Raw genomic sequence first — 25,295 nt, forward strand, 5'->3', positions numbered from 1 at the left:
GCAAATTTCGCTTTAATTATTCATGTACGGTGAGCCAAAATCAAAACCTGCATTAATTCGAAAACGTTCAGAAATTAAATAAATGAAAAAACTAGTTTTTTTACGGAAATTAAGGAGCAACATTAAAATTTAAAACGAACAGAAATTATTCCGTATATGAAAGGGGCTGTCCCCTCCTCAACGCCTCGCTCTTTGCGCTAAAGTTTGACTGTTTCTCACAACTCTATTTTTAAAAACAATAAAAAGTTTTAGCGTAAAGAGCGAGGCGTTGAGGAGGGAACAGTCCCTTTCATATATGGAATAATTTGTTCGTTTTAAATTTTAATGTCCTTATTTTCATTAATGTTCCTTACTTTCAGTTAAAAAACTTGTTTTTTTTATATTTAATATAAAATAAAATCCATCATCCTAATTTTCACTATTGTAATTCATCTAATTCACACCAAATATTCACCATCCTACTTTAAAGTTTCTACACATTTTAAAAAATATAGTTTTTCCACTTCTGGATTCCAATTATACATATATAAAGAATGTAATTTTACGAAGGCAGCACTAATTTAAGGTCCATTTGACCGTCATGACATCAAGAAAAGGCTCAAATTGTCTGCGTTTACAAGACAAGCGACAGTGAGAATTTATATATAGAAGCCTGCCGAATGCTATATATATATATATATATATATATATATATATATATATATATATATATATGATTTTCAAAAGTATGGTAGGTATTTATGACCTTATCCATGTGAAAACACTAGACCCAATGATCATCGCTATCATTTTCAATTTGTTTGGTTAGTTACACCTCGGCTTATCTAACGTCATTATGAAATAAGTATCGTCGAACCTTTGTTTTTTTTAACAAAGGGGCACGCGGCAGGCTTCTCACTGTCGTTTGTCTTCTAAACGCAGACAATTTGAGCCTTTTCTTGATGTCTTGATGTCCAAATGGACCTTAAATTAAAAGTGGTGCCTTTGTAAAATTACATTTTGTTCTTGGAGCTTTAACTTTTGCCTTGGTGTGTCGTTTGTCATTATGAATGACATATCACCGAACCTCTGTTTCTTTTAATTGTTCAAGTGGTAGGACAAAAACTTTTTGTCTTCCAACGATTTATCTAGTCCAGTTTTCTGATTTTACTAGGTATGGAAGGTATTGACGACCGTCTTTGTTTCTTTTAATTTTTCCGATGGTGGGACAAAAACTTCTTGTTCTGCCATGGCTTGTCTTATGTCATTATGAAAGACACATCACCGAACATTTGTTTCTTTTAGTTGTTCAGGTGATGGGACAAAAACTTCTATTTCATCCAACGATTTATCCAGTCCACATTTTTGATTTTCAAAAGTATGGTAGGTATTTATGACCTTATCCATGTGAAAACACTAGACCCAATGATCATCGCTATCATTTTCAATTTGTTTGGTTAGTTACACCTCGGCTTATCTAACGTCATTATGAAATAAGTATCGTCGAACCTTTGTTTTTTTAACAAAGGGGCACGCGGCAGGCTTCTATATATAGATTCTCACTGTCGTTTGTCTCCTAAACGCAGACAAATTGAGCCTTTTCTTGATGTCATGATGTCCAAATGGACCTTAAATTAGAAGTGGTGCCTTTGTAAAATTACATTTTTTTTTCTTGGAGCTTTAACATTTGCCTTGGTTTGTCTTTTGTCATTATGAAAGACATATCGCCGAATTGTTGTTTCTTTTAATTATTCAGGTGTTAGGACAAAAAATTCTCTTTCTTCCAACGATTTATCTAATCTAGGTTTTTGATTTTACAAGGTATTAAATAAAAAAAAACAAGTTTTTTAAACTAAAAGTAAGGAGCGACATTAAAACTTAAAACGAACAGAAATTATTTCGTATATGAAAGGGGCTGTCCGCTCCTAAACACCTCGCTCTTTACGCTAAAGTTTTTTATCGTTTTAAAAAATTGCGTTGTGAGAAAGAGTATAACTTTAGCGTAAAGAGCAAGGTGATGAGGAGGGAACAGCTCCTACCATATACGGAATAATTTCTGCTCGTTTTAACTTTTAATGTCGCTCCTTACTTTCAGTTTAAAAAACTTGTTTTTTTTTATTTAATTTCTGATCGTTTTTTAGTTAATGCAGCTTTTATTTTGGCTCGCCGTCATTGAATAAGTAAACAAAATTTGCATAAAATTTTTAATTTTCTTTTTATAAATGGCTGTCTCTAAATTTGGTTCTGACGTAATTTACGAATTAACTTACGTAACGAATTTCTATATTCGTATATTTTTCTTCTGGCAAAAAATACAAAGTTGCAGATTTTTGCAGATATGAGCTTGAAACCTATGTTATAGGGTTTTCTGATACGCTGAATCTGACGGTGTGATTTTTATTAAAATTCTTTCACTTTTAGGGGATGTTTCCCCCATCTTTAAAAATCAGGTAAATTTTCTCAGGCTCGTTGCCTTTGATGAGTAATAATAAACTTAATAAAATTCACATATTTAGAATCAGCATTATAATCACATTCTTTTGATACATTTATTGACATCAAAGTTCCGTTTTTAAAAGTTTCGCTTACTATTGAGCCGTATCGCTTGTTTTTTTCATTGTTTTTTTTTTTACGTATATGAGGGGGTTCTCCTCTTAGTCAATACCACGCTCTTTACGTTAAAAGTAAAACAAAAATTTTAATTCACAAACCGCTGAATAACAAAGGCCGTTTAATTAGAATAGATAGCTCTTTTGAAAGCACTAAAAAAAACTGTAGCGTAAAGAGCGAGGTATTGACTTGGGGGAGAATCCCCTCATATACGTAATAATTTCTGTTCATTTTAAGTTCTAATGTTGCTCTTTACTTTCAGTTGAAAAAACTTGTTTTTTTTAATTTAATTTCTGATCGTTTTTTAAATAATGCTTGAAAATACGGCGCCCCCTTCATAGAAATGTCCCTTGCCCCAAAGAAACATCCTCCACGGAAAGATTCTCCCGAGTAACCCCCTCCTCCAGAAAAAAAATTCTTCCTGAAAATGTCAGTATACTTCCCAATAACCACTATAATATGTAAGCAATGGGCAAAGTTCATAACTTGCAGCCCTTCCTCTGGGATCTCTGGGTGATTAAGTCATCCTAAAAGAAATATTTATTAAATTTTAAACTATTATGGACAAAATGACTGTCTCAACGTTTGAAGTGGGTGACTGAGAAAAAAATGAGCGTGGGAGGGGGCCTAGTTGCCCTCCATTTTTTTTGGTCTCTTAAAAAGGGCACTGGAACTTTTAATTTCCGTTCCAATGAGCCCTCTTACGATATTTTAGGACCACTGGGTCAATACGATTACCCCTGGGAAAAAAAACAAAAAAAAAACAAAAAAAACAAGACAAATAAACACGCACCCGTGATCTTTCTTCTGGCAAAAAATGCAAAATTCCACATTTTTGTAGATAGGAGCTTGAAACCTCTTCAGTAGGATTCTCTGATACGCTGAATATGATGGTGTGAATTTCATTAACGTTCTATAACTTTTAGGGGGTCTTTCCCCCTTTTGTCGAAAATCAGCCAAATTTTCTCAGGCGCGTAACTTTTTATGGGTAAGATTAAACTTGATAAAACTTATATATTTGAAATCAGAATTAAAATCTGATTCTTTTGATGCATCTATTGGTATCAAAATTCCAGTTTTTTTTAGATTTTCGGTTACCATTGAGCCGGGTCGCTCCTTACTTACAGTTCGTTACCACGAACTGTTTGATGAAAAGCATTGACGACCACCCTTGTTTCTTTTAATTGTTCAGATGGTGGGACAAAAACCTCTTTTTCTTCCAACAATTTATCCAGTCCATATTTTTGATTTTCAAAAGTATGGTAGGTATTTATGACCTTATCCATGTGAAAACACAAGACCCAATCATCATCGCTATCATTTTCAATTTGTTTGGTTAGTTACACATCGGCTTACCTAACGTCATTATGAAATAAGTATCGTCGAACCTTTGTTTTTTTTAACAAAGGGGCACGCGGCAGGCTTCTATATATAGATTCTCACTGTCGTTTGTCTTCTAAACGCAGAAAATTTGAGCCTTTTCTTGATGTCATGATGTCCAAATGGACCTTAAATTAGAAGTGGTGACTTTGAAAAATTACATTTTTTTTTTCTTGGAGCTTTAACTTTTGCCTTGGTGTGTCTTTTGTCATTATGAAAGACATATCACCGAATCTTTGTTTCTTTTAATTGTTCAGGTGTTAGGACAAAAACTTCTTTTTCTTCCAACGATTTATCTAGTCTAGGTTTTTGATTTTACAAGGTATGGAAAGCATTGATGACCACTCTTGTTTCTTTTAATTGTTCAGATGGTGGGACAAAAACTTCTTTTTCTGCCATGGCTTGTCTTTTGTCATTATGAAAGACATATCGCCGAACCTTTGTTTCTTTTAATTGTTCAGGTGATGGGACAAAAACTTCTATTTCATCCTACGATTTATCCAGTCCATATTTTTGATTTTCAAAGGTATGGTAGGTATTGATGGCCTTATCACCGTCAAAATTCACAAAAAAAACCCAATAATCCCTGATATCATATTCAAATTTCTTGATTCGCCACCCGTCGGCTTATTTTTCGTCATTATAAATTACATATCGCAGAACCTTTTTTTTTAACAAAATGAAAGGTATTGATGACCTTGTCCATGTCAAAATCCCAAACCCAATCATCATCGCTATCATTTTCAATTTTCACAAGTTTCGATTCTCGCTGTCCAGGTTGATTTTCATTGACTCGCTGCTCTTCATTTTCATTTTTAAATCCCCCACTTGTTCGGTGTCGTATGTCTTCTAACTGCGTGTGTCTTTGCTCTTTATTTTCATTTTTTACACGCTCTAATTGTCGTTTTCGCATATCTTCCAACCGCCCGTGTCTTTGCTCTTCAATTTAATTTTTGTTACGTTTTTAGATTTTGATTACTTCAGACAATTTAGCAATGGCTTTTGCTATAGCTGTCCGTATTGGTGTTGTCGCAATTGATGGTCCAGGTTGTCAAATTTCACATCTCATCACGTTTGATAGTTCAGGTTTGGGTTCTAAAGAATCATAATAACTGCAACTGCAAATTTTCGTTTTTTGGGCCTTTCAACAGACATTATATTATATAAATAAGTGTTGGGCTAGAAACCCAACAATCTCTATTATGCTGTTCATGAAATCATAAAAGAAAATACTTATATGATGTCACAAGAAATGCTTATATAATGTACCAACATAGTACATGGCGCTATTTGGAAAAACCAAAATTAAGGCTCTTAACGATTTTTCTCAGACTTCTGACTTATCTAGATCGTTTTTTTATGCGAATTACCAAGATACCAATTTTCCCGGAAAAATATGGAGCCGTTTTCGAGAAACAGAATAATACATACATACATAAATACATACACAATTATTACTCACATATACACACACACACACACACATATATATATATATATATATATATATATATATATATATATATATATATATATATATATATATATATATATATATATATATATATATATACCTTCTCTTTTTTCATCAGAAAATTATTCATGTCTTTTTACTTTTTTGTATTAAGTTCTTTAACAAAAGTTTCAATAGTTTTAAAAAAGCATTACTGGAAGAATAGCTGTACAATTGCGTTATGTCAGGCGCCACCTCGCAATTAAAAGGAAAATAAGAGCCTTTTAATTTACCACTCCACCATTATTGCAATTAATAAATGATAATAGTTATTATTGACCTTGATCTGTAACTAAAAATATTAATTTAAAAGCATTTTTAAGATACATAGCATATTCTTAAAGAGGAAACAAAATTATGGTGATGCAAGACAATGCGTTGCTTACAGACTTATACTCCACTGAAACAAGTTGAGAATCGCACTCTTCACAATTGTCATCTAAAACTGAGACTTTAAAAGCTTCATTGAACAGATTGAGAACCAGGTCACACCTAAAGGAAAAAAAGAAACTCGTTACAGCCTATATACAATCAAAAGATTATATTTGTGAAAACGTAAATTGTCGTAGAAATTGAATTTAAGAATAAAGAAAAACAAATTTAATTCAAAGTTCAAATTGTGAGTCTCACAAAACAAATTTGTCTGAAAACTATTTCATCAATGAAAAAGTATTACGAATAACAATACAAAGAACAACGTTCCATAATAGCAGCGACAGGTTACGAAAAATTAAATTCCAAAATGAAAGAATTAACCTAATCATAGCTTGAGCAGTAAGATCATGAAAAATCGTAAAAAGTAATGTTTATGATTTTTCATGTATATAAATTCTCAATTTGTGCCTCCAACAATGAATACAAATTCTTAAGTTATACCCCCACTAATGGTCGGACGTATTGCCGAAACTAATTTTTAACACAGTTGACATTCTTGTATCATCACTGTATTGATTAGTGACAATTGATGACAATTAATTAGGTCGACACGAGTAGGGCCCAATTGGATTGGTAATTCAATTCAAGTCCAGCACAGTTCATAAAACAGTCTTCGTACATTTATAAGTCAATAGTTTTAAAAAGTACAATTTATAATTCCCACAAGGAGTAAAACTTCCACATGGAACAGGTTCACGAATAAAACTTACTTGTTGCAGCTAAGTTTCCATTTTGGCCCAGAGCTAGGATCAAAAACTAAGACACCAGATTCGCAGTCCGTACAACCGCATATCCCATTATTATTCAAACTTTGAGGACAGCTGGGATGAGTGCAAGCATTACAACCAACGCCTTTCGTCATGTCCCTAAAAGGGTACCATTTTTTAAGGGAAAACACTTTAAGAACTAGCAACATCTCTGACAAATATCACAGAACTGAACAGAAAGTTACACTTTCGAGGCTTAGCTCCTCCACCTCCAATAAAGTTTGATTTCTTTTTACTTTTAATAAGTATTTTTCAGTAATTTAATTACGGACTTTAAACTATTCCGTCATGTATTTCGTAAATACACATAAATGATTCAGGCCGTATATTGGGGAAGGGAATTAGATGATCAAATATTTCCATAAGAAATTGACATTCAATGAAAAAATGGAACTCAGGTAAGTTCAGATCACTAATGAAAACTCTTTGGAAGATTCTACGTGTGAAGGATGTAATTACACAGTCTACACACAGTCTGATATGGCAAAAAATTTAAAAATTGGGAAGACGTGGATAAAATTAGTGGGATAAATTTGAGGTTTTCGGGCATAACCAGCAACACTTTAAGCGTCCTGAAGTACTGGTTCTGCCTGCCTACCAGTGGGTAAAGGCAGGCACACTTAGCAGCCCCCCCCCCCTGGGGGGTAAGAGGGGAATCATCAGGTGAGACCTATACCAAACTTGTAATTTACAATTTTAACTCGTAATTTGCCTACAGTAACCAATCCCTGGGTTTATACCACTGCTACTGTTGATGCTTGATGTTTTGTGCTGATTGCTTTTTATTCTTCAAATTTCACAATCCCCTGCTTTGCTAGCCTATTTGAAATTTGTTACTAGATTGTGGACAATATCCAGCCTTATACCGAAACTGTCTTATACCATTGCTTATTCTGTTCCTGTTTTGTTGTTTACTTCAGATAAAAAATGAAAAATCAACTCAAGCCACCTCGTGAACTAAGGTCTGACAGCTCAATCCAATTCTCTGGATCAGAATCTGTTTCAGAGCAACTAATCATGCTCACTAACCACACAAATAGCATAAAAATCAAACATAAAATGCTAGCAGATTCAGTAAAACCTGACAACCTTAAATCTTCAGTGAAAGGGTTACTTGATGACCTTATATTGGCTAAGATCTCTACCCAGGTAGATGAGGCAGTAGTTGAAATGAAAGAGGAACAGACATTCATGCAACATAATGTCACTATCTCTTCAGATAAGCTGGAATGCAATCAAGCAGGAGGTGTATGCTGGCCTCAACCTAGATCTTAGTAATCTAGTGGATAAAAGCCTTGAAAGCTATAACAGACGCATAATTTTTGTTGAATCTTCTTTGGCTACTTAAGAGTCATCCATGAAAGACCTTAAAAACTCTTTCCAGCCTATCCAGTCCAACCTGGCAAGATTAAATGACCGTTTTGACAGCAGGTTTTAACCAAATTATTGTCTTTGGGGTGAAAGAGGATGCCTCCATTGAAAACACTGAAAGTCGATTCTTGTCAATATTTGCTGAGAAATTTCCTGGCATACCAATTATTCAGTCTGATGTTGTATCAGCCAAAAAAATTGGTAAACCATCTGCAAAACCCAGACCCATAGTTGTTGAATTTTGCAACTTCTGAGTTCGTCAACTGCTTCTCAGACAAAAGAAGGATTTGAAAGGATCAGGGATTCTATTTTCTGAGACGCTTACAACTTCTTTCATATGCCAAGTCAAAGCTTGACTCACGTAATTTTTGGTCCAGCAAAGGTGATATCCTGTATAAAACCCAATCTGGAAGAGTGGTTAAGTTTAATGATCAGAATGAAATTGATTTATGTGCTGCAAATTCAGAAAAATTAAAGTGATGGATTTTGATTTATTTTGTTATAATATATTGCATTGTTTCTGTAGGAATTTACTTGGTGTTCTTAAAATATTCCTCTATTATTCTTTACTGTCCTCACATAATTTTGACTGGTACCATTATACTTCGGGCCAATAGTTTGGTTGATATGTCCCCTCCAACTAATTCTTCTTTATGGTTGTTTGTGATTCTGTTACCTTCATGTTTCCCGATTTACATTATATTACTGTCATGCCAATATACTTGTAATCCCCATAATGTCAACTGGTCATATATTATTGTTTATGTCAATGTTTATAATAATATGTGCCTTCCCATTGATTTTTCTTTATGTTCGTTTATGATCCTTTCACCATCATGTAGCTTGTCTTCTATGATGTTTTTGTCCTGTCAGCAAACTTGCAGCTCACATAATTTTCACTGGTTCCATATTGCATTTTGGGCAAATATTATGAATCATATATGTTATCCCACTGTTATTTATTTATTTTTTTCTGTTTGTTTGTGATCCTATCACCTTTATGCAGGCTGATTTCTTTCATATTTTTGTCACTCCAGCATAATTGCAGCTCATATAATCTTGACTGGTTCCACATTTTACTTAGGGCCAATATTCTGATGAATATATGCCATGCCACTATTATTTCCTTAACTAGGTTAGTGATCCTATCGCCTTACAGTAGCATGAATTCTATCATATTTTTCTAATGTCAGAACACATGCAACTCACATAATTTTGACTGGTCCCATATTATACTTTGGGCCAATATTTTGACTAATACATGCCATCTCACTATTATTTCTTTATCTTTGTTTGGGATCCTATAACCCTTGTGTACCCTGAAATCTTTTAAATTTTTGTCATGTCAGTATGTATGCAGCTCTCATAATTTCATACTACCATATTATACTTTGGGCTAATATTTGGAATAATAAGTGCCATTTCATTGATATTTATTTATATTTTTCTATGATCCTATCAGCTTCAGGTAGGCTAATTATTATTATATTTTTTTCATGTCAGCATACTTACATCTTACATAATTTATACTGGTTCCACATTACAAAATGGTCTAATACTTTGAATATAATGAGCCATCCTACGGTTTTCTCTTTTTATTTGTTTTAGAACGCCTCACCCTCATTTAAACTGACTTATAGTGTTCGGTTGGCATTCCTGGAAAACAGCAGCTCAAGTAATAGCAACTGGTGTCACATTATACTTTGGTCCAATACTTTGGATAATTTGTGCCATTCCACTTATATTTCTATGTGTGCATTTATTATATGTGATAATTATGGTAGATTTCTCTTTTCTTATAAATTCTTCTATTCATTATTCTGTTATATTTGATCAACCAAGTAGGGCTGGTAAACAAGAGACACACGCTTGACCCTCTCCTTGAATCTATGATTAATTCTAGCTGCAATTATCACACTACCATTGATTATTGTGATAAAATTATCACTCTCTTTAGATAGGAGCTTCAATGTATTTTGTTTGAATGTGCGTGGGATAAGAGATAAGTGGGATAGTCTGAAATCGTATTTGTGGTCTGATAATTCTTGCCCTTTTGATGTAATAGTTTTAACAGAAACATGGTTACCTGAAAGTGAAAATTTTACAGCCTATGATATGCATGGTTATGTTGCTGTCCATATCCCCAGAATGGTAACAAAGTGCTCAGGGGGTATTTCTTTATTTATAAAGTCTGATATTGAGTTTAGAAGAAGGTCTGATCTTGAACCATTGTTTGCATCAGTAGTGTCAAATAGTAGGACAGTTTATTCTCTTGTTATTGATCTGAAAAGCCAGTTTGCATGTGATACTGTTTGTTTGTTTTATAACCCCCCTCCTTTTCCAACACATTTGTTCTGCGATTTGCTTGATCAACTTTCTTGTGTGGGGTCTTTCTCTAAAAACGTATTTGTGTTTTGGAAGATTTTAATTGTAATATGTTAAATATTGGATCAAGTGATGAATGTGACCATCTCTTTGATGTACTTTCTTCTTCTGGTCTACTTCCTTCAATTTTTTTCCTTCTCGTGTTGACCCTACTAGAAATTCCGCCACTTTAATAGACAATATTTTCATTTCTCATTCTTCTAATTTGAAGTTTACTTCTGGTCTTGTTTTCACTGATCTTTCTGATCACTTCCCTATTAATGTTTCACTTTTTGTGCCTCAAATTGAGATTGCTGTGGATGAGCGGGGTGAGTCTTCTTTTAGAACTTCCACAGATAAAGAAATTTCTAATTTAATACATAGTCTTCAGAGTAATGATTGGTCTAGTGTTCTTGAAGCTAATGATGTTGATTGTGCAACGAATTTATTTTTGCGTCGTATGGGAGCTCCTGTTGGATAAGCATTTTCCTCTTAGAAAGAGGCCAAGGAATTCCATACCCAAATGTCCATGGATGTCTAGAGGTCTGATCATTGCTAAACATATGAAGGCGTCTCTGTTCAAGGCTGCGTGTAAAAGTAAGACACAGGATGATCTTTTGAAGTATAAACTTTATAAAAAATGTGCTTACTTCTTCATTACGTGCAGCCAAAAAGCTCTATTTTCCGCGTCGAATTGATGAGCGTAAGGGGAATTTGCGAAAGGTTTGGACTTTAGTTATTGAAGCTCTTTCCCGCAAGAAACTCAAACAGTCCCCCCCCCCTTGTTGCTACAGGAAAGCTGATGGATCTTTCGTGGACAAGAATTCTTCGACCAGCGCCTTCAATTCGTATTTCACCTCACTTCCTTCAGTTCCTATTCCACCCTAGAGCAGTGTAAGTAGTCTTCCCTTAGCAGAAAAGTAATTTTTCCTTTTCCCATGCAGTGATACCGAAATTTCTGACATTATTTCTCAGCTTTCAAGTAGCCGTTCAGTTGATGGTTTTGGTTTGAGCTGTAATGTTCTTAGAAAAATTGGTCAGTTTGTTTCTAACCCCATCTCACACATAACTAACCTCTCTCTTTCTTCTGGTGTTTTTCCTCATTTATTTAAGGTTGCTAATGTTGTACCTTTGTTTCAAAAAGGTGATTCATCTCTATTTTCAAACTATAGACCTATTTCTCTCCTTCCTGTAATCTTTAAGGTTGTTGAAATAGTAGTGTATTGTAGACTCTCTTTATTTGTATTTAGCACTAATACGACTGCAGTGCTAATACGAAATTCTCTCATAACCAACTATCAGTATGGTTTTCGTCCCAGTTTTTCTACCTTGCATGCACTTTCAGATGCAACAGAGTTTGTGTGTGTTAATCTTGACAAGGGCTTGTGTATTTTGGGTCTATTTCTTGACTTTTCAAAGGCATTTGACATGGTCGTTCACTCTGTTCTTTTATCTAAATTATCTTCATTTGGAGAGCATGGAGTCCCACTTGAATGGTTTAGGTTTTACCTCTCATGGAGATCTCAGTATGTTTCGGTTAATGGTACTTCTTCCTCTTCCTTGCCTATTTTGAAAAGTGTCCCACAGGGCTCTGTGCTTGGACCACATTTGTTTTTAATCTATATTAATGATCTTGTTGATGGTCTTCATCCCCTTGTGCACCCCATTCTTTTTGCTGATGACAGTAACTTTTTCATTGCTGCAGTGGACCTGCCATCTACCACTTCCCTAGCTCAACGTCTTCTTGATAAAGTAAAAGATTGGTGCTGGTCAAATGCTATGACTCTCAACAGCTAAAAAAGCGCCATTGTACACTTCAGGACCCCTTATCGTATGAGAGACGCAAGGGAGCCAACCATCCTGACTTATGGGAATGATATTATACCGCAAGCTACTTTAGTGAAATTTCTTGGTGTGTATCTTGACTGTTTTCTTTCTTTTAAACCCCATATAACTCATACCCGTTCCCTTATCCTCCGCCAATCTTCAATGTTATACAGGGTTAACTCATTTCTTCCCCCAGATGTTACGCTTTCTCTTTATTATGCTTTTATTTTTCTTTACCTTTCTTATTGCTGTTCTGTCTTGGGTAGTACTAATAAATCTCTTCTCTGCTCACTTCAAAGAGCCCAAAATAGGGCAGTGAAGGCTACTTTTCCTCTACCTTGTTTTTACCCTTCCTCCGATCTTTATAATGATACCGGAATAGCTCCGCTGGATCGTATTATGGGTAAAAGTTACCTTTATTTAGCACATTATGCTTTTCTAGGCACACTTCCACCGTCTCGGCAGCAGTTTTTCTTTCTGTCAGGCTCAGGTAGGTACTCTTCTTTTTTACGTATCTCTTATTGCAGACTTATTTTACCTAAACGATCATCAACAGCAGGTCAGAGGTCTCCTGTTTATCAATCTATTTTACTATGGAACTCCATCCCTCCTGATGTCCCACTATCTCTTTCTGCAAGGGCAGTTTCTCACCGGGTCTTTCCAGTATAGTATTTTTTCCCCCTTTTTTTCTTTTTTTTTTTGCATTCCATCTAAATTTATATGTCTTTTTTTTTTATTTAATCCTAATTTTCAATCTCTTTTTTTCGTTTAAATATTTTTTTTTCAGTTATTTGTGAAGTTTCCTCTTAATTCCCCTATTTTCATAAATGTCTCTTGATCCAGTTTTTTTTTTTTTTTTTTTATTTGCTTTATAATAGTGTATTATTTTTTTTTGATGGCCCTTTACAAGCTGAGATTCTTGGGCGTGTATAAACTTTACGTTTGTAATTGCTTTGTTTTTATTATTAATAAATTGATTGATTGATTGATAAACAAAATAAAAACTAAAGAAAAGACGGAAATAAGAAAACTAATTTCTTAGTTCTCTATAATGAATGCGTAGCTCTCCTTCCGAAATACATAGTCATATTTTCGGATTTTTCATTGAAACCAGGATCGTGTGCAGAATTTGGTAAAAACAATTGCGAACTACACCACAACAACACTATGGGAGATGGATAAGAGTGTTTTAATACTATATTAAGGCAACCCTAACTGTAAGGAGAGCAGCCACTTCCTTAAATTCGACTCTTAAAATCTCAGTTTAACTTTAGCAGAGCAATGCTTCGAGAAAAAGAGCTCATTTGATGTATTTGCTTTTCAGAATAGGTATAATAGATAATATATATATATATATATATATATATATATATATATATATATATATATATATATATATATATATATATATATATATATATAATGAAGAGAGATCAGTTAAATCCGTAGTCCGTAACTGAATATTCATTAAATTTGTCTGAAGCACCTCTCATTGGAAGTTTGAAAATATGGTCCTAAAAAGGTTTTTTAGAACTTAAATACCCCTTTCACCCTGTTCCGTCAGAGAATCTATCGGTCAGCACCCAAATAGATAATGTGCAAATATGCCATACTGTATAGACATTGTTTTTAGAGGATGAATGGTCTATACAAACTGTTATTTTTTTATGGACTGCGTTTAGTTTTAGGGATAAATTGTATACTGCACGCCAGCATTGCTTCTTACAGTGGGAGGCTAAACAAATAACCTTTCGATGGTTCCCACTATTTCGCTCGACAAAACTTTGGTCCTGATAGCGCCGAAGTTACTGTTTTACGGATCAAAATACTAGAATGATGCAATTCCTTGTGGCATGATTTGTGTAGTAATTAAAAAAGGGCATTAGACGTTTAACTGCCCGTTCGAGTGAACCCTTTTTTCAAATAGTCTAGGACTACGAAATATGAATAGTCACAAAGGTGCCTATTCTTCTAAATCATCCAATTTTGTTGCCGTTTATTTCACCCCACACGTGTTGGTCAACCCAGGATCCAGTCAAACTCTGATGACAGCCGAATCGCCTTTGCTGATGACAGTACGCTATGCTAGGTAAAGTCGAAATTGATCCAGTTTCACTGGAAAAAATCTGTTGAAAAAATTTGTTTTCAGGCATAGGCCTGAAAACAAAGCGACTGAAAGAAAAAATTTAAAGAGCCGACCGTACCAGAGCATAGAGTTAAATCAACAAAATTATGAAGCTATTCAGAAATTGTAAGTGAAGCATAGGCCTGCAAATTAGGATTAGAAATCGACAGCCACGGTAATGACAGAGATTAAGTTTGGTTCGGAAACATTGGCCCTTGAAAAAGCTGAGGAAGATATTTCAAATGTTTGGTTCAACCCCATTTCTGGGACCGTGATGAACGAGGGTAAGAGGGAACGAGGTGCCTATTCTTCCAAAATTGACAATCCATAAATAATGGATTTCTTTGTTGCATATTCTTTTTATCAAAATTTCATTTATTAGACTTTCCGTTTCTATTGGCAACGGTTCCTCTTCACTTGAAGTTTGCTACTACGAACTGTCTGATTCAAGGCTCTCTCAAATATGAGACACTACTACTCGCTCTGTCAACCCCTGTTTTTGACGTTCCAGAATCATCCCTGAAAAAGTGCTTCTTTCCATATGCTTGTTTGGAGCGGGGTCTAAAATATCAAGATGAATTACAGGGTCAATATTTCCACGGTTTTACGGTGAGTTTTTCTAAAAAATCTTCTTTTTTATAGAGGTGTCTCCCATGTACGCAGGCAAGGTAAGAGAAAAATAAGCATACAGAAGAATATTAACGCGTTCTTGTTGCGTTTATTGTCGTGTTGCCCTGGGCAACAAGAAGACATTAAAAAAAATTATATTATTAGTAAAACGAGAAATATCCCAATTTAAATTTCAATAAGAACGAAGCGCTTGGTATAACTCATCCGCCCCAGGAAAATTTAAATTTTTTAGCGACACTCATGATCCCCCTCCCTTCCCCGACTCTCCACTATTTGTGCCGTTAAGTATAAGAAAGTAACCTCCTATGTTACACAGACGATTTTTTCAACAATAAGAAAGGAGGTATCACCCAGCAGTACCCCTATTGCAAGCTAAGTTCAAAAATACTCCCGCCAATGAATTGAGATAAGAAATTAATTTCAACCCTCTCCCTTAAAAAAAAATCCTTTCATATTTATCTGAGAGCTGATAAGAAAAAAAAGCCCTTATTTTTGCTTCAGGCACCCCCCCCCCACCTAGACAAAGATCCATCAGCGCTCCTCCATAATACCTGATTTGCAATTATACATCAGCGTACGTGATTACTGTCAAGTCTCAAATAAATCAACCAAGTTAAATAGAGCTTTAAAATAAATGTCTATATAAACCATTTGTCTTTTATGAACTACATGGCCTTTTAGGAGCGAATGCGCCACCGCACACTATTAATACTTCTGAAACCAGGTTGTTCAATAAAAATATTTTCGATAATTTTAATAGATTTCGATAGTTTACGATAATTAATAGATTCCAAACTAAAAAAAAACTGAATGGTACTGACTATGTATGTTAATCGCAGTATACCCCCCCCCCTCTCCCGCCCCCAATACACAAGTACAGAATTGTTAAACTTCTTTAAATTCTTAACTGTTCAAGGGTTATTTTGGGAACAGTTTGAATGGTCAGATGACACGGTAAGTAGAGATAAGAAACATAAATCTTGTATTAAATAACCAAACCACGGTAAGTTCATATTTACCACAATGATTCTTTGACCTGTATCACTGCAGTGCCAATAGCAGAATGCTACCCCTCTACCCTCGACATTTTCATAAATTAGCGTCACGGCTTGCCTGCCTTTAACTTCATGAATATAGACATGTTACACCTCGTTCGGCTCATAATCACTCAGTGATGCATCAAAAAATGGTCCAAATGATCGATCAAGGATATTTCGCGCTCAGTCGTTAATTTCCATTAATGTTGGTATCTAACGGTTTTTCAAGTCAGTAGTTACAAAAAAAGACAAAAATTGCAATATGAGCGTCCTAAAACAAAACAGTATGTAACATATATTATACAAATGGCCTCTGAATTCCGCCACAGTCTATATATGATAATTTCTTAGCTTGTTTATTACAAGGCGAAGGTTGAAAAATGGAAGCCCAAAATTGTAGTGAGAGATAAATCATCATTAATCATTGTTATTAAAACACGAAAAGCACATATTTTACAAATGTGGTAGGATTTTCCTGATGCACTATTGACTACTTACCTGAAAGGTGGATAGTTAAAGCAGTATGGGCAGACCAAAAAGCTTTTCCCCTTGTGACTAGTATACGTTAGAAGTTCAAAGTCATCAAGTGGACACTTGAGCTCACTATAGAGCTTGAACGAACCATTTTGCGGCAGTGAGTAGGTGTCATCACATTGGCTACAATGCAAACGGGCTACTTTACCACCAACAAGCTTCATAAACCGTCGACACTTCCCACATCTGTAAAGAAAATTTATTGTGTGTGTAAGCATTTCTCATACTTACAGGCTAAATGAATACTTCTTTATTATCTGATTTCTACAATTTGTTTTTGCATACAGATGTCAACTTCAGGAAGTGTGGCAAATTTCTGAAAAGCACTAAGCAAATGGTCATGAGAATTTTCTTATTAAACAACTATAGAAAGAACTAATTCAGTTCAACTTTTATAATGCAGTTTATCTTAATGTTCCGATAAAACATTCAGTTCTGTTTTTTTTTTTTTTTTTAGTTCCATGACTGCCGCTTATGAGATGGCACACAGGCTACTGGACTTCACCACAAAGAGCTTGGCCGACAAAAGTCGAGCCTGGACACTCCTAACAAAAACGGAGCTTCAGTTAGTTGTACCGAAAATAGTCACCAGCTGATGTGCAGCACTAATGATTGATAATATCGGTCAAATTATTAGATGTTTTCTTTTTTATTTTTAAAAGAAGAAGAGAGTAAGGAGACATATAACTGCTACCCATAAAAAAGTGCGAGTTTTCTTGCTGTTCAAGATGGCAGCATTACTATTCAGCCGAATAGGAATGAAAATTCCAATTTTCAACTTTTAAGCGGGAAATGTTTGGTCAATTGATATTTTCTTTAAAAGCTCATTTTTAGATATGGGCAACCTCACCATGATTTAGCAAGCATGATTGTTGGAACTACAATATTGGCCATTTCCGTGCATCAAGTAGGAACTTTAAATATAGTTGCTGAAAACTTCATTTTTGTAATAGGAAAATATCTATTTTAGATGACCAGGCTGTTTCAATTGACATAGAAAGTCACTCAGTGAATGTTAGTCTTATCAGTCATCAAGTCTTCAGCAAACATCTCAAATGTACAGAGTTTCTGACATGACTACCTTAGATTTTCTAAAAAAAAAGACAAAAAAAACGAAAGTTACCAATAAGGATTACCCCAGAAGGTGATAAAACTGAATTTTTTCCTTGCTGCAACACTTTAAGGTTTTAAGTTTTGCACAAAACATATTGGTTGTAGAGTACATAAAGAAAGTTCCATTTAAAAATGCACATAGATTCTTAGCTATAAGTCATTCAGTTTTTTAAAGTAGATGAAAAAGGGAATATGTAATCTAACTCTGCTGCTTTTACGACGACGTTCTTTCACTACCTAGGAGATTCATAGTCTGCGTACATATATCAGCCTCAAATTAGGTAACGTAAAAAAAAATATCTTAATTTTGCAGGAGATATACCTAAGAAATCTATTGTCAAAATTTGGCAGTGTGTTGCACGGTTTATGGATGATCTACTGCCAATGCCAACTAATGTTTTTACAACGTAATTTTTTTTTACGATGTTTTCAAAATATATAAAATAGCCACAACAATCTACGTCAACACTTCCTAAATGCACAAATTCTTTTACATTTAGTAGTTTACATTTACTTTACTGAACTTCTTGCTTTAGTACAGAAAACAAAGGGTATTCTGTGAAAATAAATCAGTTTTCCCGCAAAAGCAACAAAACACCAAATGCAAATACAATAATTTAAGAAAAACAACAAGACAAAAAAGAAAAATGCATACAAAATATAAAGATTAGTCCCATGAAGCTTAGTTCCTTCGCGATTTTATGTTTCTGTTACACGAAGTAAATTTTGAATAAATAAAAGACTCACTAGATTCTATCCTGGAGTATATCCCGGCCCAAATATTTTTTTTCTGTTCCGAGGGAGAAAAAAACTGCACTAAAGAAATTCAGCGGAAAATCCCACGAGAAAAGGCTTTATTCCTGTTTAAGGTATATCCGTCTGGTGCCAATCGTTCCAACGAAAATTTGGCTCTGCATTGTTTCGACTTTGTCAACTTCTAATTTGACTTCTAATCATTAAACCTCAGCTTAAAACTGGTTTTAAACAATAGTTTATCAATTACCCTTTCTTCTCTTGTTTAATCTGACGTCAAATTTACTGTTTTTCTTCTTGATTGCCCTTTATCAACTTTTTTAATCTTTTAATAGTCCCATTTATAATTTTTTTTTTTTCCAATTTTCCACTCGGTAAGCATAACATGGCCTGCCTTGGATATTCTTTTTCTTAATAATGTACTCAATCATGCATACCATTGTACTTTAAATAGAAGGAAGTCTAATATCTTATTTTATAGAATTGTTATGAGTCCACAACACCTAGCCAATCACTGATCTAAAAGCAATCAAGTGATGTTATTAAGGGTACCCGAAGCGAGTATTTCCCTAGGGTATTCTTACTATCAGATTCAATAGGTTTTCGGATGCTCACAAGAGGGAATATTTTATTTCGTTATTACTAAACCTTGAAGGCGAGCAACTACTTGACATCTACTTGAGCAACTACTTGACATAATGATTGTGGAGTCTAGAGGTTTCATAAAAGTGACAAATTTAATTTTTCGTATGTCTGTCCTCTTCTGCCACCCCCTCCTTTGATTCTGCGAAATACCTTTTCTTTTTTGGTATTTCCATCGAAACATGGCTTTTTTGAACTTTCATAATAAAAAAAAAACTAAATAGATGAAATTTTAAATAAAATTAAAAAACACAACAAAATTGCCGTCCCTAGATTTTTGAAAAACACAGCCCCCCCTCCCTGATTTCCGTAAATTGACGCCAATAAGTCTAACAGGATCTCTGGCTAGTATCTGATACATTTCTTGATACTAAATCAAAAATTGAGAAATATTTCGCCAGTAGATCTTCCTCATCTAGTCCTATTTACAAAGGCATATCTATTTCCAGTTAGACAGGAAAGATGTGTGCTGATTGAGCCAAAAAATTTTAAGAGCCTGAAGTTAAAAGACGACCTAGGATAACTGTGCGTCTTATATCCCAAACCGAAGTCAAATTATTAATATAGTTATTATAATAGGAGATATGTCCTCTCGTTTTGGGAATTACGATGTCTTTTAGAGTCATTTCTGCAGTTTAGACTGTCTATTTTTTTCTTAGCCTTTTTTTATTTTTTTTATTGGACTTCTATATTTCAAAAAATATTAGGAAAGATGATCTAACAGGCATCGTGTTCATCTACACATATAATCTCCCTACTGCATTGAAAATTTTCACGAATGGGATTATCCAGTCCTAGATCTCCCTTTTGGTAACGAAAATAAAATTAAGTCAATTTTTTCGTTGTTGATTGTTGGCTTTTTGCAATAATAATTTTCTGATTAAAGTTAGTTTCGATTGCTGTTCGCCAAGGACCAATTTTATTTTCGTTACTTCCATTATGTTTTTTTGAAAGATAGTTTTGACTAAAGTTCATAGGAAAGCATTGCTATATTTATATTAAGCATAAGTATATACCTTGAAAAGTTCTTTCCCGCTTCGGATAATGAAGTGAATGTATCTTCAAACAGCTGATCCATGCTAGATATATTCTTAACAAAATAGAGAAACTTCAATCGAAATATTTCCAAAGTATGATGCAGAACATCTTCAAACTGCGCTTTACCCTTTGCAATCAAGGTCAGCTGCTCTTCAACTGCAGAACGCATTGTTGGTAAAACAAGATCAGGATCAATCTGCAAATACAAGAAAACAAATTGAGGAGAACTCCTTTGAAGGATCAGTAGACTGATTTTCACCTGAATATAAGTGGCCCTGGGATCAATCCTAGCCAAAACAGGGTCGGCGCCAGGAATTTTGTATCTGAGAAGCGTCTTCAATCAATGAATGATTGAAAAAAAGTTGTTTGAAAAATGGCTTAGAAGATATGTGCGCTTTCGTTTGTTTTCAGCCTCCTTAGAAAATCTAGATACAAGACTTGGTTAACATACCTCCAATTTAGATTTGATACAGCCCAGCCATTTGTTCCTCTACAAGTTTTAATGTGAATAATTAGTTTTATTCATATTCAATTATTGTGCCGACCAGGTGGAAAATTCTACGAAAGAAAGACAAGAAAATTAAAAAGACACACAAAAACTTTTTAGATGTAGAAAGAATTTAATAGTTTTTGGTCCAAATAGTTAAAATGATATGCAGCAAAACAATTTTTCTGAAGAGATGTGAAGCTTTCTACTACAACAAAGAAAAACCAAAAAACATAGATATTGTTATCAGTAATAGCAGCAAATGGAACAAGCGTATATCAACCTTAAAAATCCAAGGCAAAGCAGCAATGTATCCTAATTTCACAAATTGCACCCTTGTTGGTTCAACAGATGCATACATTTCCAAATACATATTTCACACAAAATTAAGGTCGATGCTTCATTACGGTTGTGAGCTGTGGGGAGCTTACCCTGGGGCAAGAAAAAAATTCACCTGAAAGATTCAAAGCGTATCTTTGGACTAGGCACAACTACTCTGTCTCCTGTTCTCAGAAGTCACATCAGCCTATTTTCCCTCGTAAGCAATAGAAAGCTCTGGATGTTGCGCTACTGGATAAATCTTAAACATACCATCTAAATGCTCGGATTAAATGTTCTATTTAGAAATGTTAACACAAAAACTTCCTGTCAATCTAAAAGGCTTTGGCGCGAAAGGCTTTCCATATTCTGTTTTTCTGAAAAAGCTTTTGCTTTTTGTAATGAAGGTACAGGCCTTAATGGAGCCGATGAAGAGTTTCTCAGTTAACTTAAATATGCATGGAAGACCAACCCACACTGAAGTGGTATAATGAACTGAACAAATTTTCCAAACTTAACTCATATAATAAAGATAACTTGGCACAGAACTTTATAGTAAATTAAATTCATCTTGTTAGTAAACACAAGCGGTTGTGGCTCCAGACTCGGGAGAATGGTCTACCATTTCTGGATAAGAAAAATGTCAGATCCAAAAGTGAAGAATTCTTCCCCTTTTTTAAATCAAGGGACGAAGAATCATTTTTATACAATCCTAAAAAGGGCTTATGCCAGATTTGCCATCTCAATCACTCGGACTCTCTGTCTTGGCTTTTTTCTACAATTAGCCATGGCTTGATGTCCGCAAATACTTGATTTTAATTTTGTCATAATTTCTTCGAAAATAAAGAGAAAAAGATATATCAAGAAGAAGAAACCAAACGGGACTACGGTCAGTAGAAGAAAAAGACGAACTTAAACGACGCGAATATTTCGCCTGTATAAAACACTATCGTTTTAGTTTGTCTGTTCCTTCTACTGGCCGTAGTCCCGTTTGTTTTCTTCTTCCTGAGATTTCTTTTTCTCTTTGTTTTTGTATTGGCTGGCCAGTTGGGCATTAGATCTTTCATAATTTTTTCAGGAGTCAACAGCTTTCAAATATAAGATGGAGTCTATTCAAGCATGGTAACGATGATTGACCTCTATTTGTCTTAAGCTTAACTTCATCAGAGTGTATAGTCGCATTTGCCATTTTATTTTTTAACTAAATAAAATGGTTCAGTTTTATTGTCTCGTAATTTTGCCGTATTTTGTTACATGTTCCTTTGTCTCTTCATTTTTAAGCGTCAGTTTGTTTAACCTCCTGGGACCTGGTGTCCACGTCTGTGGACACCCCCATAAAATATTTTTTGTGCAAAGGCCTCGCCATCTAGCAAAGATTTCGTTGTTTAAACGTGCTTTTTGGACCTTTAAAACCATCTATGATTTTTTTTTTTCAGAAATTTTCTACGACTTTTAGTGGTCTACGACTTTTACAAACTAGAAAAGGCTAAAATAAGGAGATGAAAAAAAAGCAAAGGTAATAAAAAAGAAAAAAAAAGAAAGTGGTGAGAACGAGTTCTGAGAAAAATCAGGTTTACTCTCTTGATTGTAGACAGTGCTTAGATAGTTTTAAAAGCAGTTAGTTTGATAAGTGTCATCTCTTGGAACTTGGAAATCCTCCATGTCCACGTCTGTGGACAGGCGGTTCCAATCGAGTAAAAAGCTAGGGTTGATTTTTTGTAGTTCAAATCTTGATTCTAATGGGGATAGCAGAGGCCAATTATTGTCTTATTTACTAAATTGGCAACAGCCTAGCCGCCACTCACCCATAAGAAATCGCCAGCCCCGTATAGTGTCCCCACCCACCCCCATCCTGTCTCCCATACCCTTTTCTTCCTTATATTATAAAAAACTTTTATTCCCTTTTTTACAAATAAAAACAACCAAAATCACAACCCGTAAGTCTGCTAAAAATTAAACTATTTTGTATATATTATTTTTTCATTGTTGAATATTTGGTTATTTTATTTGTTACCCTTTTCATCTTTTTATATTATGACCTTTAAAATATTTTATAGTTATGACCTATGTTTATGACTTTTGTATTTTGTATTTTCTGACTGTTACCTGTCGTGTTTTCGTTAAAGTGGTAACTATGTGTTGTTATTGTATTATTTTGTTATTGTATTTTTTTTTACTAGGAAATGCAAATTAGGTCCACTAGGGTTTGTGATAGTTCTTTTGCCAATCACTATCTATCTATCTACCTATTAGTTTCAAGCTTACTGAACCTGTTCCTTTATTGTAGTTTCCCTTGATGACGCCCTTGGAATGCTCGATGAGAGTGACCTGGACCTCTCTGATTTAGATGATGATGAGGAATGGATAAAAAACCACTCTTTGTCGTCTTCAGACTCTGACGGTGAACCAGCTGTTGCAGCCATTCCTTCATCAAGCAGTTATGCTGTTCTTCCAGATGTTGAAAGTGAAGAATCTGATGATAACGTACCCTTAGCAATCCGTGCCAAGCGCTTGAAGGCTGACAAGGTAGCAGCAACCTTGTCCTGGAGGAAGTCTCGGCGGTTCGATAATCATCGTGGCCCGGACGTGGGCCCCGCTCATTTCCAGGACCACGACGATTGGAGTACAGAAAAATTCTTTTTGCAATATTACCCGGAGAGCTTCTTCGAACGTACAGCTTTTTGCATGAACTACAACTATCAGTTGGCCCACCACAAAAGCTTGAATGTAACTCCAGACGAGCTGAAATTTTTTTTTGCCATTGTCATCCTGATGGGGAACCTCAAGTTTCCTCGGATCCGCATGTACTGGTCTAGAAAGTTTAGGGTGGAAGCCATATCGCAAAAGATGACTCGAGACAGATTCTTCACAATCTGGTCAAACCTGAAGTTCGTTGTTGATTCAGAAATCTCAGACGAAAAAAAAACAAAACAAAAATAGGCTTTGGAAGGTGCAGCCAATCCTTGACAACTTCAGGAATATTTGTCTCCAGTTGCCAAGTGACAGGAACTGTTCAATTAACGAACAGATGATAGCCTTCCAGGGTATGTCGACTCTCAAGCAATATGTCCCTAACAAGCCCAATCCAGTTGGATTAAAGAATTTTGTCCTTGCCAGCTCCTCAGGGCTGATACTTGACTTCCAAATCTACCAGAGAGCCATTACCCTGGGAGAACAGCTGGTAGCACATGGCTTGTCAGCTGGGATCGTACTGCGCTTGTCTGAGACCCTACCAGAAGGTACATACCTCTATTTTGACCGATTCTTTTCGTCTGTTAAGCTCCTCGACATGCTGGCTAAAAGAAAAATAAATGCAACCGGAACTATCATGAAGAACCGTTTGGGTGCCAACGGCCCAACGCTTTTTACCGAAACAGAAATGAAAAGAAAGGGCAGAGGAACCTCTGTCATGTCTGTGCGATCAGATAGAAAAGTGGCCGTGACCCAGTGGTATGATAACAAAGCTGTTCTCCTGTCTTCAAACTGCAAAGGTATAGAAGAGGAGACGGAGGTCAAACGGTATGACAAGCGCCAGGGGTCTTACGTGCAGGTCAAATGTCCACGAGTAGTCTCCGACTACAACACCTACATGGGTGGGGTCAACCTTGTGGACTGTATGGTGAGCTATGACCGGTTTGAAACGCATACTAAAAACTGGACTGTGCGTCTGTTTCATCATTTTGTGGATGCTGCACTAGCTAATGCATTTCATGAGCTGAAGGGCCATGACCCAGAAGCTTCTGGTGACCTCAGACAGATCACTGATCTTCGGGTCAGCGTGGCCGAGTGTTTGCTCAATTCTGGAAGCTCGGAGTCATGAGGTCAAGAAAATAGCGACGGAGAATTTTTGGGTGAAACTCAGCACCGTGTTTTGAGCGTGAAAAAGAGGCCAATCCCTCCACCACATGCCAGAGCTGCACTGCATCTACCAGAATTTTGTTAATTGGCGAATGCAGCCCGTTGCAGAAGGCCTGGATGCTGCAAAAGGTATAGATGGATGTGCTCGCAGTGTAAAATCATTCTCTGCTTGACACGAGACAACAACTGCTTCAAGAAATTTCATGAAGAGTAATGTTCTGTTTTCAACGTTTTGACAAATCTTTTAATAGACGAAACAGATTTTTACTATACTCTTAGCTTGATAGGGATCCAATGTCCACACGTGTGGACATCCTTCAGAGGGAGGGAGGGGGGTCAACTTTTTTTTTTAGGTGATCAATGGTCAAAATGATTTTTTTAAGTCAACTACAAAGAAATGAACAAAATCAGGAAAGTATTTCTATGGTCAGGTCTCAGGAGGTTAATATTGGTATTGTGCTATCGTAGTGTTTTTGTATATTGCTTAACAGCCTTTTCAATACAATGATGGCTA

General features: G+C 35.3%; 1 protein-coding gene across 3 annotated transcripts in view; it reads right to left on the bottom strand.

Moving 5' to 3' along the window:
- Nucleotides 1-25,295, bottom strand: part of LOC148955247 (DNA topoisomerase 3-beta-1-like) — a 95,248-nt gene that overhangs the window by 2,143 nt on the left and 67,810 nt on the right. For 2 of the 3 annotated variants that reach the window (XM_089108122.1, XM_089108120.1), the window contains exons 11-14: nt 20,097-20,314; nt 16,537-16,758; nt 6,628-6,783; nt 5,869-5,974 (exon numbers count right to left, since the gene is read on the bottom strand). In XM_089108122.1, coding sequence (XP_088964248.1) covers nt 5,869-5,974; nt 6,628-6,783; nt 16,537-16,758; nt 20,097-20,314 — 702 coding nt within the window. The remainder of the gene's footprint in view (nt 1-5,868; nt 5,975-6,627; nt 6,784-16,536; nt 16,759-20,096; nt 20,315-25,295) is intronic. The other variant, XM_089108121.1, reaches the window with a different exon arrangement.

Source organism: Artemia sp. Qi Xiang Cuo, chromosome 2 (assembly GCF_049724085.1).
Source record: "Artemia sp. Qi Xiang Cuo chromosome 2, ASM4972408v1, whole genome shotgun sequence".
In the NCBI taxonomy this organism is placed as follows: domain Eukaryota; kingdom Metazoa; phylum Arthropoda; class Branchiopoda; order Anostraca; family Artemiidae; genus Artemia; species Artemia sp. Qi Xiang Cuo.